The 20,902-nt window shown below is 48.0% G+C and overlaps 1 protein-coding gene across 1 annotated transcript in view; it reads right to left on the bottom strand.

Annotated features, from left to right (window-relative positions):
- Window positions 1-20,902, bottom strand: part of Sipa1l3 (signal-induced proliferation-associated 1 like 3) — a 60,467-nt gene that overhangs the window by 30,769 nt on the left and 8,796 nt on the right. Inside the window, exons 4-12 of the mRNA XM_013026190.1 lie at window positions 17,553-17,741; window positions 16,663-16,837; window positions 15,559-15,662; window positions 14,476-14,633; window positions 9,972-10,548; window positions 4,166-4,440; window positions 3,176-3,427; window positions 2,361-2,498; window positions 1,421-1,431 (exon numbers count right to left, since the gene is read on the bottom strand). Of these exons, the coding sequence (XP_012881644.1) occupies window positions 1,421-1,431; window positions 2,361-2,498; window positions 3,176-3,427; window positions 4,166-4,440; window positions 9,972-10,548; window positions 14,476-14,633; window positions 15,559-15,662; window positions 16,663-16,837; window positions 17,553-17,741 (1,879 nt within the window). The remainder of the gene's footprint in view (window positions 1-1,420; window positions 1,432-2,360; window positions 2,499-3,175; window positions 3,428-4,165; window positions 4,441-9,971; window positions 10,549-14,475; window positions 14,634-15,558; window positions 15,663-16,662; window positions 16,838-17,552; window positions 17,742-20,902) is intronic.

Here is a 20,902-nt window from a genome sequence, read left to right as displayed (position 1 = left end):
GCATGCCCAGCCCCTAAAACAATTTTTTTTTTTGCAGAGTTGGATTTTTTTTTTTGCAGGGCTTTGCACATACTAGGTACATGTACCACTACTTTAGCCCACACGCCATTTTTGCTTTAAAGAGCAAAAGTAATATAGTGGAAGCCAGTTCCTAATAAATGGTGCCAGACCAAATCAGGTATCCAGAGGCAAAAAAAAAGAACCTCACCCCCAACCTTTCACCTGACAAAAGCCAGCTTAAAATAGATCAAGAACCTAAATGTCTAACAGTAAAGCCTTTAAGGAAAACAAAACATAAACACACAAGGAAATCTGACCCAGCACTAGGCAGAGATTTAGATAACTCCAAACACATGCTTCACAATAGGAAAATAAATGGCACTTTGAACCACATCAAAATTAAGAAGTTTTAGTCTAAGAAAATCCCATAAAGATGAAAAAAAAAAAGGCTGTGGAGTGTAGTACATGACTATATAATCCAAGCTACTCTAGAAATGCAAAGTAAGATCCTGCTTGAAAAACAAACTAAAAGTAGAAGGGCTCAAGTACAACACTGCTTGTCTAGTAAACATGAGGCCCTACGTTTGATCCCCAGGAGAGACAGAAAAAAAATTATCCATGTATCTATTTGAAAATAAAATCTTGTGAATAGGAGAAAAAAAGATAAAAGACTGGGAGAAAATAAGATGGGCACTGCTTGGCTTACACCTGTAATCCTAGCTATTCAAGAGGTTGAGAGCTGAGGATCATGTTTCAAAGCCAGCCTGAACAAGAAAGTCTGTGCAATATTGAACTCACAACTCAGATAGCAAGTTCGAGTTCCAGTGTTGGAAGAAAAGAAATGGGCAAAAGATATGCATAGAGATTTCGAGGGAGATGATAAATAGATGGCAAATTAGCACACGAAAAAATGTTCTACTTCGTTAGCCATCAGAAAAATGCAAATTCAAGCCACAATGACATGTCACCACAAACCCATCAGAATAGCTAAAATGAAATATAGCAACAACACCAAATGGTAGTGAGAATGTGGAGAAACTGGATCATTCATACGCTGCTGGTGGGAATATAAAATGGACTTACCATATGGTAAGCAATTGTACTCTTGGGCATTTATCCCAAATGAAAACTTATTTTCTTACAGAAACTTGTATGCCTGAGGTACTGTTCATAGTATGAATATTTGTGACAGTATACACTCAGCATCCAAATGTCTTCCAAGGGGATGAGGGGTTAAACTGTGGTATATCCATACCACAGTAACAAACTCAGTAAGAGCTGACAATGATACCTGAAACAACATGGATGAACCTCAAGGACCTTGTGCTTAGTGAAGAAAACAATACTAGATCCCTTTCACATAACATTCATTAATCACAGCTAAGAGATGGAGCATAGATAAATGGCTTCCAAGGGTTACCAATGCAGTAGCTATGAATAGAACATAAGGAGTCTTGTGGTGATGCTTGTGATAAAACTGCTCAGAACTACGTGTGTGCATGGGAGCACTGATGGCTTCTAAGTAAAAGCCATGGCCTGTATTACTGAAATTTTCTATTCCTATTTATTTATTTATTTGTGTGGGTTGTGGGGCCTGCCTGAACTCTGGGCCTGGGCTCTGTCCCTCAGCTCTTCAGCTCAGGGCTAGCACTCTACTACTTGAGCTACAGCACCATTTCCAGCTTTTTCTGCTTATGTGGTGCTGAGGAATTGAACTCAGAACCTCATGCATGCCAGGCAAGCATGCTACCACTGAGTCACTTTCCCAGCCCCTCCCTTTTTATTTTTGAGACATAGTTTTGCCATACAGCTCAGGCCAACCTCAAACTGTTGGTCCTCCTACCCTAGCCTTATATATGCTGGTATCAGAGTTCTTTGCCACCATGTCTGACTTGTGCTTTTGCTTGGCTTTTCACACTCAAGGCTGGCACTCTACTACTGGAACCACTGCTAGTTTTTTGCTGGCTGACCAGTGATAAAGAGTCTCAGTCCTGCCCAGGCTGGCTTTGAACCTCAATCCTTAGATTTCAGCCTCCCGGGTAACTAGGATTACAGACGTGAGCCACCGTGCCTGGGTGAAGCTTCTTTTTTTTGTGCCACTATTTGGGCTTGAACTCAGGGCCTCATGCTCTCCTTTAGCTTTTTCACACAAGGTTGGTGCTCTACTACTTAAGCCACAGCTCTGCTAGAAATTTTCATGTGAAACATTAAATGTCAGACCCTCTGGGAGTCTTCTGATGAGCTTAAGTACAGAAACATCGTATCAAATGAAAAATAAAGTTGTTGGAATGGATTTCCTGGAGAAGAAGGATTCATAGTTTCCATTAGATTCCACATTCTTAACAAGAAGAGATTCTGACCTTTCTGGGGATGGCTTGTATCTGGCGTAGGTGGCTGAGCCGGGGGTGGAGAAGCTCCCAGAAGGTTGTCTGTAGGGAGGGACTCTGTCGGCCCCTGCTGGTGATGCTGTGTATGGAGTTTCTGGGAAGCTGACGGGCCTGGAAGAGACGAACACAGCATGGTGAGGGGAGGACTTCTCTAGTCTTCAAAGAGCCTCTCTTCCTGGCTCAGTGGCCAGCCTAAACCCAGTTTCTGCAAGGGCTTCAAAGGCTGGCTCTTGTCTCTTTCTTGGGACAAAATGGCCTTCTGCCAGTTGGAGTCACTGGGGACAGAATCCAGATTCTTCCTCTGAACCATACCCCTAGACCTCTTTATCTTTTAATATAGAATGTATTCAAGAGCATACTTGGGATTAAATACCATCATCATCGAACTCTCCAAAGTAATCACTCATTCCAAGGAATGGATGAGGGTAGTGACGCCAGATGGGGTCTTCATTCCTCCACTGCCCCTAAGAAGTCACTGTCCTACAATTTGTGCTTATTCTTTAGGTGAACTCTAATACACTTGGCATGAGAGAATTCCAACCTGCGACCCAGGCCCTTTTCAAGTTTAAGGAGGGAGGGAGTGAAGGAAGGAAGAAAAGAAGGAAGGAAGGAAGGGAAGGAAGGAGGGAGGGAGGGAAGAAGGAGGGAGGGAGAAGGCTCAAAGAGGCAGAAGGGTAAGAGGGCAGGTGGACTGACTGAAAAGAGAACAGAATATAGGAAGGAGAGGTGAAGGACAGCTGTGGTGGGTAGGAGATGGGGTGATGGGGATTCCCTCTGAGGATTCTTACCTTTTGTTGTGCAGTGGCTGCGACTCCCGGAAGGGGACCATGGAAGTTTGCTTCGGGAGCCGACTCAGGGACTGGGCATGACCAGGAGTGGCTGGGGTGGCCCACTTGGAGGCTGGCAGGGAGTTGTGGGATGCAGGCCCACTCCACTGCCAGGGTGCATTGCTGCGATAGGGGGGCCGGCCCCCAGGAGTGGTACTTTCTGGCTCAGCCTTGGACTCCGAGGTGTTCATGTCATAGGTCTCCGGCCACCCTCTAGGAAGAACTTCATTACTAGGGAGGCTCCAAGCAACCAGCACATAGGCCTGATGCCAAGGAGGGGCCTTGTCTATACTGGGCTAGGTTTTGCTGGCCAAATCTGAGCCATGATGGCCTATTTAAAGGTAACCTTTAAACTAGAGCCTGAAACTTAGCAGCTCAGAGTTCTAGGACAGGGCCCAATACAGGGGTTGTGACAGCCAGACCTGTTTCCCATCTCCCTTCCTCCTGGCCCCTCCCCTTTCCGGCCCAGGCCTCCAGTTGGCCAGTACCTCTAAGCATCAGCTTGGCCCCCCTGAGCAGTACTTAGGCAGGAAAGGCAGATGCCCTCTGAATCAAAGGACAGACTCTGTTTTGTTCTAGAGAATCTCAAAGGCTGCTGGAAGAGGAGCAGGTGACCTACTTTGCAGAGTGGTTAAAAAAAAAAAGCTACAAGATCCAGAGCCTTGAAATAGATACAGAGCAGTCCATGACTCCTCCCTTCAAGACCTAGCTGGCACACGTACTGGCTCTGCTGGGAAGACCCAAGGCTGGGCTGAAGGGGATACTGTGGAGGTGATATGTAATAGTGCACATATGAAGAGCTTAGAGCGGGAAGCTGCACACAGGTGTCCACTCTTACGCCATCACTATCACCATCTCCCCTGCCCAGTCATCTAGTCCCTTGTACTACAGCCTTTGGTGGCCAGGCCACCAAAGCTCTGAGCTTTCCACCACTCAGGGCAATGCCCTTACCTTCGAGGTGTACCATCCTCGAAAGGTGGGATGATGACCACCTTTACAGTAACAGAGGTGCGCAGCAGGTCAATCATCTGGTCATGTGTCAGTGTGACCACAGCCACCTTGCAGATCTCCACCAGTCGGCTACCTTGCCGGAGGCCAGCCTGCCAGGCAAACCCATAGTCCTCCACCTCAGCCACCGTCCCGTCGTACTTCACATGGAAGCCCAGCTGCCCCAGCCCATTCCGCCGAAGGGTCATGTCCACTGTCTCCCAGCCGTTGGTCATCACCTGAGGGTAACAGGCAGGAGGGAGGCTCAGCTGTTTGGTTACCCCCTTTGGAGGGTCCTTATCAGGATGCCTGAGATTGAACCCTTGCTGACTCCTGTCTGTCCTAGGTGGCGCCAGAAGGCCATCGGGGGCGAGCATCACCTGGTCCCAGCTCAGGCTCCTGGATTCTGGACAGAAAATGTGCTTCCTCCTGCTGCCACCCTGCCCAAGCACATTCTGTGGGGCTGATGCTGACGTGTGTCAGGCACTAGGCTAGGCCCATTCAATGCTGATCCCACTTATGTGCATTTTGCTCATTACGATGCATGTATAGCTCCCCTCCCCCCACCCCCTGCTCCTGGTGCCAGTCCTGGAGCGTCTTTCTCAAGGTTATCTCTCTACCACATGAGCTATAGCTCCACTTTTTGGCTTTTTGGTAATTAACTGGAGATAAGGGCTTCACAGGGTTTCCTGACTGGGCTGGCTTCGAACTGTGATCCTGAGATCTCAGTCTCATGTGTAGCTAGGATTAGAGGTGTGAGCCACCAGCGCTCAGCTGTACTTTCTTTATAAACAAGGCCCCCTCTTTCTTCATTAGGATAACTCTTACTCATCTCAGCGTGGCCCTCCCACAAGCTTGGGAACAATGTCAGCAGGGATGTGAACTGTGGGTGTTAGAGCCAAATGGTGTATTTTGAGTTCCATCTGAAGGGGGCACCTATCACCCTACTAGTGAATGTGGGCTTAAGAAAGTCAGACTCCTCCGTTTTTGTCAGAAGCCAGATTCATGGTAAACTCTGTTAAGCTTGGCTATCTATGTGTGAGGCTTTAGCTTGGCCGTGGATTGAACCTGTCCTTACCTAATTTAGTTCTCTACAGGAGGTTCTCCTGACATTCTCAACACCCTTTTTTGTTGTTGATGGTGTTATTGGAGGTGGCACCAGGGCCTTGTACATGCTAAGTGTATGCTCTGTCACTGAGTTTCACCCACAGCTGCTCAACACCTTCCTTTTAACCTCTTGGCATTTACCGCTTGTCTTAATGTCTACCTGGGATGGCAGTCCCATGAAGGCAGGCCTGGGCTGTTAGGGTGATCATTGTATCCAAACATCGCTGATCCCTGGGCTATATGACTAACAGATGAAGGGATATGGTTGCTTGGGGGACGTTCAGGGTCCACAGCAGGATGTGGATGGCGCACATGGAGGATGTTATAGGGTTAAAGATGGCCTGGGCTTCACAGGGGATGGCCCATGTCACTGTTGGGTTCCTCAGTAAGCTTGGAGGTACTGAGACTGGGGATGGGGGATGGCTATTGCAGAGAGCTCTGAAAGGACTGTGCTAACAGTAGGCACGGGGGTGGGCATGGGACAGAGTAGGACTGACAGGATGTGGGTAAACCATGAAACCTGGCACAGGGCCTGGCATGGTCCCGCTCAAGAAATGAGAGTTGTGGTGAAGACTGTGTGTGGAGCACAGGAGGTAGGGGATCAGATCACTGAGTCCCATGTGGGGAATACCACAGCAGAAGGCTCTGGCAAAAATCTGAGAGAGAGAAGGGCAGCTCCTACTAGGGTGGAGGCATCAGGAGGAGAAGCAGCAGCTGAGGCTGCCTAGGGAGGTGAAGTTGGTAGATGGGCTGTGGGTACCAGAGCAAGAGGAGCCTAGTCTGATGCGGAGGCTTCTGACGTTCTGATATAGGAAGGAGGTTTGCTAAGCAGGTACTCTACTGCTTGAGTCACACCTTTAACTTTTTTTTTTGGGTCCGGTCGTGGGGCCTGAACTCTGGGCCTGGGCGCTGTCCCTCAGCTCTTCAGATCAAGGCTAGCGCTCTACCACTTGAGCCACAGCACCACTTCTGACTTTTTTCTTTTTTCTTATGTGGTGCTGAGGAATCGAACCCAGGGCCTCAGGCATGCAAGGCAAGCGCTCTACCACTGAGCCACCTTCCCAGCCCCTCCCTCCCTCCTTCATTCTTCTATGGGACCAATTATCTATTATCTTATTGGCTACTAGAGGTGTTTTTTTTTTTTTTTGTCGTGGGGCTTGAACTCTGGGCACTATCCTTCAGCTCTTTAGCTCAAGGCAAGTGCTCTACCACTTGAGCCATAGCACCACTTAAGGTTTTCTGAGTGGTTTATTGGAGATGAGAGTCTCACAGACTTTCCTGCCTAGGGCTGGCTTTGAACTGTGATCCTCAGATCTCAGCTTCCTGAGTAGCTAGGAATAGGTGTGAGCCACCAACGCCCAGCAAGAGTTTTTTTGCAGCAGTCCTTTGATGGAAAATGTATATAACTTAACGAATCCAAATTAGTGGTACTACTGGGATTTGAACTCAGCGCCTTGTGCTTGTTAGACCGGCACTCCAGCACTCGAGCCATGCCCCTGGCCCTTTCTGCTTTAGTTTTTTTTTGCCTATGGCTACCTTTGGACCACCTACTTAGGCCTCCTTCATAGTTGAGATTACAAGCACAAACCACTACACCTGCTTTGTTGGTTGAGATGGGGTCTCAATAACTTTTTCACCTAAGCTGGCCTCCTCCTGCCATCCTCCTGAGTTGCTGAGATTATAGGTGTGCACCACCATTTCCAGTACCCCAAAATGGAATCATAACAAACATCCTACTACTTTTCAGAAGGAAGGAATGTACAATACACAGAACAATGCTGGAGACATGACAGTCACACAAAACCAGGTTGCTGATAATCCTGTTCACTTGACCTGTGCAGGGCAAAGCCTTGTTTCTGTCCACGGCCTTTGATCTTTGCCCATCCTTCATCTATCCTTTAGCTGAGTCTAGACTTCCTGATGATTTCTAAGCATAGATTCTCCTAAAGAGTGTGTGTGTGTGTGTGTGTGTGTGTGTGTGTGTGTGTGTGTGAAGGGATTGGTTACTTTATAACAAAATTCTAAATGAGAGGAACTGAACTCAAGGAGGCAGAGGGAGGAGAAAGGAAGACAATCATCAGTTTCTGTGACACCTATCTGAGGTCCATGGAGTGCTGGAAAATGTCCTCTCCATTTTACACTCTGGTGTAATGAAACAACCAAGTAACACTTTTCTCTTTTCCTGAACTGAGTGGAAAAAAGAGAAAGATCCAAATCTGTCTAGCAGCTGAGATGGGAGACTTGCAGGCAGTGCTGAGCCCTCTGAGAAGGAGCATGCGGTACCCTCAGGCCCCCACCAGCAGCAGGACAGCAGGAACATGAGGCAGACCTATTTGCATGAAGTCAAGAACCATGGGCTGACCAGCGCTGGAGGCTCATGCCTGTCATCCTAGCTACTCAGAAGGCTAAGATTTTAGGATTATGGTTCAAAGAAATCCCAGGTAGAGGGCTGGGAAGGTGGCTCAATGGTAGAGTGCTTGCCTTGCATGCATGAGGCTCTGGGTTCAATTCCTCAGCACTACATAAGCAAAAATAAAAAACCAGAAGTGGGGCTATGGCTCAAATGGTAGAGCGCTAGCCTTGAGCTGAAGAGCTGAGGGACAGCGCCTAAGCCCAGAGTTCAGGCCCCACGACTGGACCCCTCCCCCCAGCCAAAAAAAAAAGAAATCCCAGGTAGAGGAGTCTAGAGTACTCTTATCTCCAATTAATCAACAAAAAGCCAGTAGTGGAGCTGTGGCTCAAGTGGTAGAGAGCCAGCCTGGAGTAAAAAAGCTAAGAGATAGTACCTAAGCTCTGCCAGGAAATTCTCCAGGCTGGTAAATCCTGGGCTATGAAGCACTGTGCTGGGGAGCTGATGAGGTACCCATGGGTACCATCCTGGCTGTCTGAATATCCTCACATCCCCCAACAGGAGCTCTCCAGATCTTCCTCTCCCAGGGCAATGCATCATCTTTTGTGTTCACTCTACCCATTCCTCTGGAATTCTCAGGCTTCAAATGTATATGTAAGTATTGTGTGCACACAATCAACAAATTTATATATGTGACAATAAACATGAAAAGATGCTCAATCCTATCAGTGATTAGCAAAATGCAAATTAGGCCAGAATGGTGGTACCTGCCTGTCATCCCAACATCACAGAAGATATAGGTAGGGAGATTACAATGAGGTCAACCCTAGATTAAAGCATGAGACCCTAGCTGAAAAGTAATTTTTTTTGGGGGTCCAGTTGTGGGGCCCCGAACTCTGGGCCTGGGCACTGTCCCTCAGCTCTTCAGCTCAAGGCTAGCGCTCTACCACTTGAGCCACAGCGCCACTTCCGGCTTTTTTCTTTCTGCTTATGTGGTGCTGAGGAATCGAACCCAGGGCCTCAGGCATGCAAGGCAAGCGCTCTACCACTGAGCCACCTTCCCAGCCCTTTCTTTTTTGTTGTTGGTAGTGGGACTTGAACTCTGGGCCTGGGCGCTGTCCCTCAGCTCTTCGGCTCAAGGCTAACACTCTACAACTTGAGCTACAGCGCCACTTCCAGTTTTCTGGTGGTTTACTGGAGATAAGTCTCACGGCCTTGCCTGCTTGGGCTGGCTTTGAACCGCAATCCTCAGATCTCAGCCTCCTGAGTAGCTAGGATTACAGGTGTGAAAAACCAGCGCCCGGCTCATACCTTTAACTTTTTGCTCTTATTGTTCTAGAGATAGGCTATTGCTTTTTGCCTAAGCAGGGCTAGAATGTAATCCTCCCATTTATGTTTTCTGATATAGATGAGATGACAGTGTATACCACCATGCCCAGCTTTTACACAAATTTTTTTTATCTAGATTGGCTTGGAACCACAATCCTCCTTATCCTCTCAAATAGCTGAGGATTACATGAGCCACCATGCCCAACTACCAGTGAGCTTTTTTGTGTATGCTAGTCCTGTAGCTTGAACTCAGTGCCTGGGTGCTGTCCCTGAGCTTTTGTGTTCAAGGGTGGTGCTCTACCACTTGAGCCACAGCTCTATTTTTGGCTTTCTGGTGGTTCATTGGAGATAAAAATCCCATTTACTTTCTTGCCTTTGCTAGCTTTGAGCTGTGATCCTCAGATCTCAGCTTCCTAAGTAGCCAAGATTATAGGCATGTGCCATTGGTGCCTGGTTTACCACTTACATTTTTTTTTTTGTTGTTGATAGTGGGGCTTGAATTCTGGGCCAGGGAGCTGTCCCTCGGCTCTTCAGCTCAAGGCTAGCATTCTACTACTTGAGCCAAAGCGCCACTTCCAGTTTTCTGAGTTGTTTATTGGAGATAAGAGTCTCACAGCCTTTCCTGCCAGGCTGGCTTTGATCCACGAGCCTCAGATCTCAGCCTCCTGAGCAGCTAAGATTACAGATGTGAGCCACTAGTGCCCGGCTACCACTTACATTTTTAACCTAAGTTTAAACTTGTATTTCCTATCAACTTTAGGATCAATAAGCATGTCGTCTGTCCTTTTGAGGTGAAGGCATGGAAAGCCATAGCTCTCTGGCCTACACCTTCTCCTGGAAGTAGGCCTCACCATACCTACAGTGGGACAATTCTGACTTTCTTAAGGCCGACTTGTCCCAGACTGACTGAATGGAGGAATGTATTTTCAGAGGCCACTGCCAACCATGGGAACTGGTACACCACTGCTGAGCCTTCCCTCTTACCTTTAGTCTTTGGACAATTTCCCTTATGTCTTCCACAGAGCCCTCTGCGGCCTGTAGGAAGATGTGGTCCCCTCGGCCATAAAAGATTTTCAGTGTTGAGGAGTCTGGGGTCCAGCCAATGACATCCCCACAGTAGCAGTTGAACACTACTTCCTTGGTGCGTAGGTCCAGGAGCACCACAAACTCATTGGAAATTCCCAAAATGCAGTCGATTTCTACCCCCTGGGCATAGTCCTGAGCTGCTACCCGCCAAGCGATGGCCCCTGCACTGTGTTGCTCAGCGCCTGCCCGGGCTTTTGTCTTCTCCTTCTTCTTGGAGGTCAGGGAGATGAGGTTGAACTTGCCAGAGGAGTCGATGGGGGTGTTGGAGACACAGTTTTCAGCCAGGTCCTTGAGGTACTCCTGGCGGGTCCTGGTGGCCATGGTGTGGAACTTGTCAGACTTGTGTGCAGCATTCTCAGCGTTAATCACCTTGGCCAGCAAAAAGTCTCTGAAGACATCAGATTTGCGGAATGTGGTTCCATTGGGAATAGGGGGGCCAAAAGGAGGAGCATCTTTGGATCGGGTCACCGCCATGCTGAGAAGGGAGAAGTTATTAAGACATGGAAAGAAAAGCACTAAGATCTTAAAAAAAAAGGTCAGATCAAAAGTAGGAGTTTTCCACACACACACACACACACACACACACCCCAATAGTGATTGGTCTTTGGGCAGACCATCCCCTCCTCCCACCGCCCCCCCGATTGTGGGGGCTGAACTCTGAGCCTGGGCACTACCCCTGAACTGTTCTGCTCAAGGCTAGTGCTCAACCATTTAAGCCACAGTGCCACTTTCGGCTTTTTTCTTTTTGCTTATGTGGTGATGAGGAATCAAACCCAGGGCTTCATGCATACAAGGCAAGCACTCTACCACTGAGCCACCTTCCCAGCCCTGGGCAGACCATTTCTTCTTCTTTTTTTTTTTTTTTGGGTCCAGTCATGGGCCTGAACTCTGGGCCTGGGCGCTGCCCCTCAGCTCTTCAGCTTAAAGCTAGCGCTCTACCACTTGAGCCACAGCGCCACTTCTGGCTTTTTTTTTTCTGCTTATGTGGTGCTGAGGAATTGAACCCAGGGCCTCATGTATGCAAGGCAAGCGCTCTACCACTGAGCCACCTTCCCAGCCCCTGGGCAGACCATTTCTAAAAGTGAACAGAAAGGTCAAGGAACCTGCTAGGGTATTCAGTCAAGGTCAGGGGAAGATAGCTTTCAGAATGCTTACCCTGCATGTGTGTAAGTTGGTGTAAAGAACAAGCCACATCCTTCAGGTGCTGATATATTTTATTTGTCCTCTATGGAAACCTCAGCCTGTGAGTACTGAGAGCTCCTACTGCTCCTCCTCCGCAAGGAAAGTTTTTCAATGAATAGACTGGGTTAAACCTGGAGTGGCATACCTACCTTCCCAGCATTCAGAAGGCAGACAGAAGGGTCACAAGTCCAATGCTAGCCTAGCTATATAGTGAATTCAAGGTAAGCCTGGACTAGTCAGACTCTGTCTTTAAAAAAAAAAAAAAGAGTCCACAGATAAAACAATACTTCAGGTAACCCAAATAAAATGTGTTTTTTTGGATTTGCCTGACTTGCTTGAGGCTGGAGTTCTACCACTTGAGCCACTGCTCTACTTCTGGCTTTTTGGTGGTTAACTGGAGACAAGTTTCACAGACTTCCCTGTCCAGGCTTGGCTCTGAAACATGATTCTCAGATCTCAGCCTCCTGAGTAGCTAGGATTAGAGGTGTAACACTATAATGAAATGCCTGGCACAAGTCAGGCATTTCAGGGCTCACTATGGGCCCACCACTCTCCCACAATAGATAAGGGAAGGCAAATATGACTCCAAGCGCCTGGCTAGGGAGGCAAGGCCACACTAGCAAATGGTATGGATGGTGGGGTAGTAAGAACTGTGGTAGAAGTATGTTTGGCAAGAGCTTATGGAATGTGCCAGAAACCTGTCTTGTTCAGTCTTGAAGAACAATCAGAAATTCACTGGGTGCAGGAGGAGGAGGGCAGAGGATTAGACCAGCCTGGGTGCAGTGGGGCCCAGCACTCATTTGGGTCTGCTCAGAGAATGGGTGAGGGGCAGCTCTGGTTGTATCACTGACATTTCTTGCTTTAGAAATAAAGAAAAGAAAGAAAGCTGAAGCAAGTAAGGCAAAATGTTAACATCTGGTGGTGGGCACATGGGTGTCTGTTACATTATTTTCTGTACTTTTCAAAGTGTTTAAAGTATTACATAATATATCTTTTTTTTCCTTTTCTTTTTTCTTTTAAAGTTTTTTTTTGAGATAGGGGATCCCTATGTAGTCCCAGCTAGTTTGGAACTCCTAATTCTCTTGCCTCTGGACATGCCTTCCTATAATACACCTGGCAATAAAACTCTCTCATATTAAATTATAAAAAAAACAGAAAAAGGGGGTTGGGAAGGTGGCTCAGTGGTAGAGCGCTTGCCTTGCATGTATAAGGCCCCTAGGTTCGATTCCTTAGCACCACATAAGCAAAAAGAAAAAAGCTGGAAGTGGCGCTGTGGCTCAAGTGGTAGAGCACTAGCCTTGAGTTGAAGAGCTGAGGGACAGCGCCAGGTCCAGAGTTCAGGCCCCATGACCGGACCCCCCTCCAAAAAAACAAAAAACAGAAAAAGTTTGTGCATCAGAAAGATGGTCATTCCCAAGACCAAGCAGAGGCAGGTTTTGGAGAAATGGCTGCTAGGAGTGCCAGTTAGGAGAGAAATAGAGCAAACACAAGGATGGGAGAAGGCTAACTCAACTCCTCATCTGTGACACAGGTACTGCCTTCTCTTCCATGGTGTGCAACAACTCCCATTCTCCCTTACCAGGGCTGTCAGCTGCCAAGGAATAGTTGTACCTTTAATCTCTGCCATCCATCCTGTGCAAGCAGCCAGCATTCTGTAACTACTGCCCTATGTCCAGGAATGGATGGGCTGGGAGAGAGTGGCCTTGGATGTGCCTGTAGATGTCACAATGTGCCAGCCCCAGAAGCCACTGGGCAATGTGTCCAGCAGTGCTGCTCATAAGCATGGGCTGCATGTTGGAAGACCCCTCTTCTCTCCGACACCTAGTACTTCTACCAACATTAGCAGTGCACAAAGGCACCTACCTTTGACCCAGCATTTCTGCTGTGGGAATTGATCCTACAGCCGCATGCTTGGTGGCACGTGCAATGAATGCAGAAACAGCCCCAATGCCCATCAGTGGAGGGCACAGATTATCACATATCCCCCCAATGGAATGTTCTACAGTTATTAATAAGTTGCGGGACAGTGTGCACAGTGGCACAAATGTATTAAGGTGGAGGAGGTGTGTCCACATATTGGCCCAGGACTCAGGACACACAGAAACAGCCACCACGGCTGCATCTGTGAGAGCATCTAGGTGATTGGAGAGACATTCTTCTTCACTCTTCTATCTTTTCAGTTTCAAAAACTATCTTTGAAAGATAGAAAACAGTGCATCCTACCCCATTTCCCAGTCTACAGGGACAAGTTGATGATCTGGGCCTGAGTGCTAAGTGGGTATGGCTGAGGATACAGCTGTATCCTGCTCTTACTCCCTGGGGGATTTCCCTTTGTCCTCTGGGGATGGCCATTTAATCTGGGGAGCACTTCAGAAATGTTGGAGAGAATACATAGCAGGTTCAAGACCTGCTACTTGTCATTTGTGAACTAAAACTCTTAACTCTACCTCTACAGATGGCTCTTGTCTGGTCATTCTTTTTTTTTTTGTCGGTCGTGGGGCTTGAACTCTGGGCCTGGGCGCTGTCCCTCAGCTCTTCAGCTCAAGGCGAGCGCTCTACCACTTGAGTTACAGTGCCACTTCTGGTTTTCTGGTGGTTTATTGGAGATAGGAGTCTCACGGTCTTTCCTACCCGGGCTGGCTTTGAACCGTGATCCTCAGATCTCAGCCTCCTGAGTAGCTAGGATTACAGGCGTGAGCCACCAGCACCCAGCATCTTGTCTGGTCATTCTACCCCTGGATTTCCTCAAGGCCATTACCCTGGGCCCCTCTCCCCTCTGTCCATGTAGTGGGGCAACCACTGGCAACCACTGGACTGCCTCCATTGGGGCCTTTTTTTAACTAGGAGAGCGCTCTCTCTCTCTCTCTCTCTCTGTTGCTGGATTTGTAGCTGCTTAAATGTTAAGCAAGAGCTGCCAGAAAATGAGGCACCATTAGGGAATGTGGAGCACACCCAGCTGTGCCTCCGAGCCTCCTCCTGAAGAGCTGATGTACACATCTGCTTTTGTGCACAGGCAGATTGAAGTGGGTTTCCTGTCACTTACAGAATCCCCCATACCAACACAATTCCCAAAGGCTTCCTTATCAGAGTTAGGGAGTCCTGTGCTGTGGTGGTTGGAACACTCTCTGAAGCAGTGTGGGACATGTGACAGGCCTAGCTGGAGTGCTGGGAGCAGCTCTTGTGGGGGCCAGTAGGCGTGTGTAGGATGGACTGGCTGTACCTATAGCAGACGTTCTCAGTGCAGGGGTTGTGGGCTCGGACGATGATGAAGACATGCTGAAAGTGCGAGCGGATGTTCTTGGGGGTGAAGGGCAGCGCACCGGGCTCCTGGAAGATGATCGTCACAATGTCGTTCCCTATGTGCCTCTTCCTCAGTAACTGGTAAATGGACATCAGAATAGGGAGAGAATCTGTGAACATGAGTCAAGTCCTGTTTCTCCCTGCCCAGAGACCTTCTGGAAACCCTCTCCACAGACACAAAGTCAAAGTCTCTGGCATGGCTTCAGAGGCCTCCCCAATGCAGAGGCCCACTGCCTCTGATGTGGCCTATGTAACTTCCCACACCGGCCCTTGTTGCTCCTGCAATACTGTGAATCCTGCAACACTGTGAATAAAGCCACTACAAAGAAAGGCAGAGGTGAGAACTTGAGAGGATTTCTAAGATCACCTGAGCCATACCTGAAGCCAACCCTCTCCCAGAGCACTGGAGAGATAGAACCCAATGAATTCCATTTTTGTCTTATGTCAGTTTGGTTTGAGTTTGTGGTCAAAAATTTTTTTTTTTTTTTGGGTCCGATCGTGGGGCCTGAACTCTGGACCTGGGCGCTGTCCCTCAGCTCTTCAGCTCAAGGCCAACGCTCTACCACTTGAGCCACACTGCTCCTTCCGGCCTTTTTCTTTATGTGGTGCTGAGGAACTGAACCCAGGGCCTCAGGCATGCAAGGCAAGCGCTCTACCACTGAGCCACCTTCCCAGCCCCTGTGGTCAAACTTTTATGGAGACTAATTCACTCTTCTTTTCCATAGGAACAGTGATGAAGGGATTTGGAGTAGCTAGAGGCTAACGTAGTAGCCAAAGATGAACTGGTCTCAGATATCATCATTTCCCTGTTTATCTTCATCCCTCAGTCTCTAGCTCCTTCATGGCATAGCCATGGTGTCAAGGTTCTCCAAGACCAAAGACCTCCATTAGATCTACATATCAGTATCAGGACTGGGTGGATGGGCAGAAAACAGCCACTGGAGCAGGATGGTAAGTAGAGAAGGTCCTGGGCCTAAGTGTGGGCCAGCTGGAGACCACTGACCTGCTGCCTGTTGTTGGGGGTGTACGGGAGCAGAGTGGAGACGTGGAACATGATCTCATAATCCTGGTACGTTGTGTAGAGGGAGTGAGTCCCCGTGGAGTCAGCTGGGACAGAAGCACAAGTTAGGACTGCAGCTCCAGAGCCTCTGGGCTTCTGCCATATCCCACATACCATCTGGCTAGCTTTTATTTTTTTTTTCCCTTTAAACTTAAATCCACACTTCAATACAAGAAGTAATTTTACCTCCCATTACATGCATACTACATTGACAGAAACTAAAAAAGTCTTATAGTACCCACGGTTGGTGAGGATGTGGAGAAACTAGAACACTCTATATGGCTGACTAGGTGTGTAACAAATTGATGCAAACATTTTGGAAAACCTGAAGATAGGCTTAATTGGTAACCCAGAGCTGTCATCCTAGGACATAGTCTAGAGAAATCACATATCCCTGGGATGTGGGTATGAGAATCTTCTCACCTTTAGCCAAAGGGTGGACAAGCACACGCTGATATACCAAGCTGTGGGAAAATACCTTGCCAGGAGGAGTGAGGCATGGTTGCAACACGGGTGAATTGTACAAACAATGTGGCACAAAAGGCTCCAGGCACAAAGAAGCACGCATGTCTCCCCTGCATGAACATCTACAGCATACTCCACAGGTATTTGTGGCTATCATATAGGCTACACCCCTGGTATAAGGTGTAGCAGCACAATTGCTGTCCTGCAGGAGGCTATTCTCATACTTTCCTGACACATGCTATGATGTTTTCCCCAATGGCTTCCTTCCCAACAATGGCACCCAAGAGTTCCCCCTGGTCCACATTTCCCCTCAGCAGCATCAGGCCTTTTCACTTTTGCCTGTTGGGTGGGTATATGGTGATGACTTCCTGCTAAGTTGCCCCTTCTTTTGTTGTTGTTGTTATGCTGGGTTTAGAAAAACAGGACTTTGCACTTATTAGGCAGGTGCTTTACCACTCAAGTCACACTCAGCCCTTTCTTGCTTTGTTTTTTGGATAGGGTCTATTTGTCTGAGTTGGCCTTGGACTACAATCCTCCAGATCTCCACCTTTCAGGAACTGGGATGACAAGCCCTCCACTTACTCTTGACATCCAGCTGGGCAGCATACTTGGTGAAGCCCTTCAGGCAGACTTTCTCGCCCAAAAGGTCAAGGAACTCCTCGAAGGCAGGACCAGCCTCCTCGTTGTTGTACATCTCCTCCTCAGAGCTCTGGCCAGCCTTGCAGTACAGGATGCCCACCTTGTGCTTGCGGCACAGCTGTGAAGGCAAGAGGGCTGTGTGGGTCTGGCTGGCAGGGAGGTCTGAGAGGACAGGGCAGAGAGTTCTGAGGTACTGAACCCAAGTGCTATGAGACCACTTAGAACTTACACCATGGTCTGCCTTGCCTTTGCAATGAGAATGTCCTGTCTGTCTCTCCTCCCTCCCAGGCATGATTAGGTGCCCACTCTGTTCAGAAGGTAGAGGACAGCTAGCAACGTGGTTCTTGAGGCAGAGCCAGTAGCTCTGGCTTCCCACAGGAAGTGGACATGCACTGCCAAGGTTCCTGCAAAGCAATACCTGGAGGGCTTGGGGCTATGGCTGTTACTTAGGGGGTGACCCCCCAGTAATAGGGATAGATGCTATATTTCAGTGGAGACCAATCAGCAGCTCTGAGGCCCTAAGATTCAGCTAGGTGGAGTCTGCATATGGTTGTTAAGTCCAACAGCTACACTGGGGGCTGGAGAAGCCCATAGCTAGTGTGCAGAGGTAGAGAGGAAAGATGCCTCTCTCCCTGTATATGCATGGCATGTGCAGGAACCCCTGGTGGCCATCTCATTCCTAGGCTGTTTCGCTCTGAAAATAGTGCTTTTAGTCCCTTTAGAAGTGGACAATGTCTCTTTCCTGCTGCTGAAACTGATTAACTTGCCAAAAATAAATTCAGTGACAAGGACAGCAGCCACCCAACAGCCCTATACCCTAAGCCCCTACTCACCCCCTGCTCATCGAGCTTCAGCAGCTGCTCTGTCACCTTGGGAGTGTTGAGGGCCAGTCGGAGGCAGTGGATGTTGAGCTCAGGGATTACATACTCTAGTGCATCCTTCAGGGGCAGGCCCCGTCCAGTGCCATGCTTGGTGGCTGTGGGTGTGGCATCCTCGAGGATGGAGCCTCGCAGGGTGATGAGCTGCTCAAGAGAGAGTAGGAAGGTTAGGGGCTCTCAGGGCTTTGAGCACAGGAGTGATGTTAGACGCTCTGAGGGCAGACTACTCTGGGGCTGAGGCAGGACTGAAACCTGTTGCCTCCTTTTGGTGATCCCAACCAGGTGACCTCAGACCTCTTGAGTCTGTACTTCTTATTCTGTGACTCAAAAATGGGCCCAGTGACAGTGCAGTGAGTGCACACTGGTTTTTAAATTTTAAAGATTGTTAATATAGGACTGTGAAGTTGGCCCAGTGGTACAGTGCATGCCTTGCATGCATGAGGCCCTGGGTCTGATTCCACAGTACCACATAAGCAGAAAAAGTCAGAAGTGGTGCTGTGGCTCAAGTGGTAGAGCACTAGCCTTGAGCTGAAGAGCTCAGGGACAGCGCCCAGGCTCAGAGTTCAGGCCTCACAACCGCCCCCCCCCTTACAAAAAGTGTAAGTTAAAACACTGTTAATATAAAGGTGATCTACAGAGCGGTTATAGATACATAAGTCAGGAAATGAGTACATTTCTTTTGGACAATGTCACCCATTCCCTTGCTCTCTCCCAGTTTTTTATCCCTTCCCACAAGCTGTATAGTTCATTTTCAACACAGTGTCTAGTGAGTACTTTGTCCCTCCATTTCCGTGCCTCCCCTTTACCCTCCCAAAGACAGGTAAATGAACAAACAAGACAAAAGAAACAACAACAACAAAGAAAAAACCTTTTGTTTCCATTTCCTGGAGTTCATTTCAATAAATATTATTTTGTATGATCAGATGCACATAGGCATTGCACCTTTGTGTTCTTCTCTTAAGGATATCCTCCATTGGTTTCACTGTGGCACATTGGTTCTTACCTCCAATGTACCCTTTCTGTTCTTCGTAAAAGAGACAAACAATGACCTTGTCCTGGGTGTTTGTGGGTGGAGTGATGGAGTATGCAAATAGTATGGCTAGAGCTAGCTAGGTTTCTTGTTACTTTTCAGCCAAAGACAGTCCTTACTGGTGTACTTCCTGACAAGTCCTACTTATGAACTATGGTTGATTTCCCTGGGTTCTAGGTTTTGTAGCAACCTGGAACCTCATTCTGTGTATAGGTATCTTCAGGAGGGTTCAGATCTGCTTTACAGATGAAGGAACTGAAGCTCCAAGATGATAAGTATTTTATTCAGGGCCACCATAGCAGACAAATGGCTGAACAGGATTCTAACACAGGCCTAACATCTCCAAAGCATTTTTCCCCTCAAAGACAGGGTCTTACAACCAGGCTGGTTTCAAACACACTACTCCTTCTTCAGCCTCTTAGAGTACTAGAATTACAGGTGTGTACCACCATGCTCAACCAATCTCTCTCTCTCTCTCTCTCTCTCTCGCTGGTTGTGGAGCTTGAACTCAAGGCCTGGGGCCCTGTCTCTGAGCCTCTTTGAGCTCAAGGCTAGCACTCTACCACTTGAGCCACAGTGACACTTCTGGTTTTTGAGTGGTTAATTGGAGATAAAGAGTCTTATGGGGACTTTTCTGCTAGGGCTGGCTTCAAACTGCAATCTTCGATCCCAGTCTCCTAAGTAGCTAGGATTGAGCTGGTAGCTAGCATGAGTTACCAGTGCCGGGCCCAATTTATAATGCTGTGCTTAAGAGGTTTGACGATGCTAGTTAGAGATGGCCTGTTCTTTCACCTTGGTGAATTTAACCCTTTCTATGGTTGTATACAACTGCTTCTAGCACTTGCCAGCTGCTCTTGTTGGAAAGATCTACAGATGTACCTCTTTGTGCACATGGACACACTTCCTTTGGGGTTTATACCTAGTTGAGAGATTGCTAAATCACCAACCATACTAATCTGCCAATTAGTTTTCTAAGTGGTTGTTCCTATTTTCACCCCACCATCCCTGAGAGCCCCTTTGCCCCATGCCTGACACTAGTGTACATTTCTAGCCACCAAGTGCTGCTGGCTACCTGGTGAGGCCTGGCTCTGAGCCAGATATGGCACCACACTAAGAATGCACAGCAAAGGCCCTCAAATATCACAAGGAGAACCTTCTCCCTCCTCAGGCTTATTATAGCATCCAAACTACACTAAAGCCATGGGGTAAACACTGCAGATCACTGTGGACTGAAAAAACCTGCTCTGCTAAATCAACAGACACAGGAGGCTGCAGAAGTGTGCCGTGACTCTGTTTCTAAGCATACAGAACACCTTTGCCAAACAGGACCTAGGCAAAAGATGTGTGGAAAGAATGGAATGATCTCATAGTCAGGAGTTCCCAGTTCTGGCCTGGGGAACTAATAAACACACAAATATCTTCTCATGAGTAAGTCAGTGTTCAAACAGATTGCAATGGCTATGATGTCAGGTGCTTTGCCCTGCTGGTTGGACCTGGAGTTGTGGGTTTCAATTCATGCACTGCCAGAATCAGCATCTTTGTGCTTGCTGATACTGTCCCGCAGTGCCCTCTGCTGGAGCTGAGGGACAGTGTAGACTAGAAGTCTTAATCTTTACACTGGAGACAAGTTATAAGCATCTGGTCCCTATTGCCTCTGAGCCCTGCCCAATGCTCGATCATACTTCCTTTTTTGTGTTAGTACTGGGGCTTAAATTCAGGACTTCAGAGATCCTGCTTGGCTTTTTCACTCAAGGCCAGTGCTTTACCACTTAAGCTACACCTCTACTTTTGGATTTTGCTATTTAGTTGGAGGTAAGAGTCTAAACACAAATGGGTCCAACAAGAAGGCTTGAAAAGATAAGTCCTTTTCTCTGATACACTTCTTTCTTATTAAGACTTTTTTCTATTTGGTTATTTGTGTATTCTCCAAACCCTTTAATTTGGTACTTTTTTAACGCTATCAAAAATAAGGCGTAGGGCTGGGAAGGTAGCTCAGTGGTAGAGTGTTTGCCTCACATGCATGAGGCCCTGGGTTCGATTCCTCAGCACCACATACACAGAAAAAGCCAGAAGTAGTGGGTGCTGTGGCTCAAGTGGTAAAGCGCTAGCCTTGATCTGAAGACTCTGGGACAGTGCCCAGGCCCATAGTTCAAGCTCCACAACTGACAAAAAAAAAGGGGGGGGCTGGGAAGGTGGCTCAGTGGTAGAGCACTTGCCTTGCATGCATGAGGCCCTGGGTTCGATTCCTCAGCACCACATAAGCAAAAAAAAAAGC

The sequence above is a fragment of the Dipodomys ordii genome, unplaced genomic scaffold (genome assembly GCF_000151885.1).
Source record: "Dipodomys ordii isolate 6190 unplaced genomic scaffold, Dord_2.0 Scaffold92, whole genome shotgun sequence".
Taxonomy (NCBI): domain Eukaryota; kingdom Metazoa; phylum Chordata; class Mammalia; order Rodentia; family Heteromyidae; genus Dipodomys; species Dipodomys ordii.
This window is presented reverse-complemented; position numbering and strand designations above follow the sequence as displayed.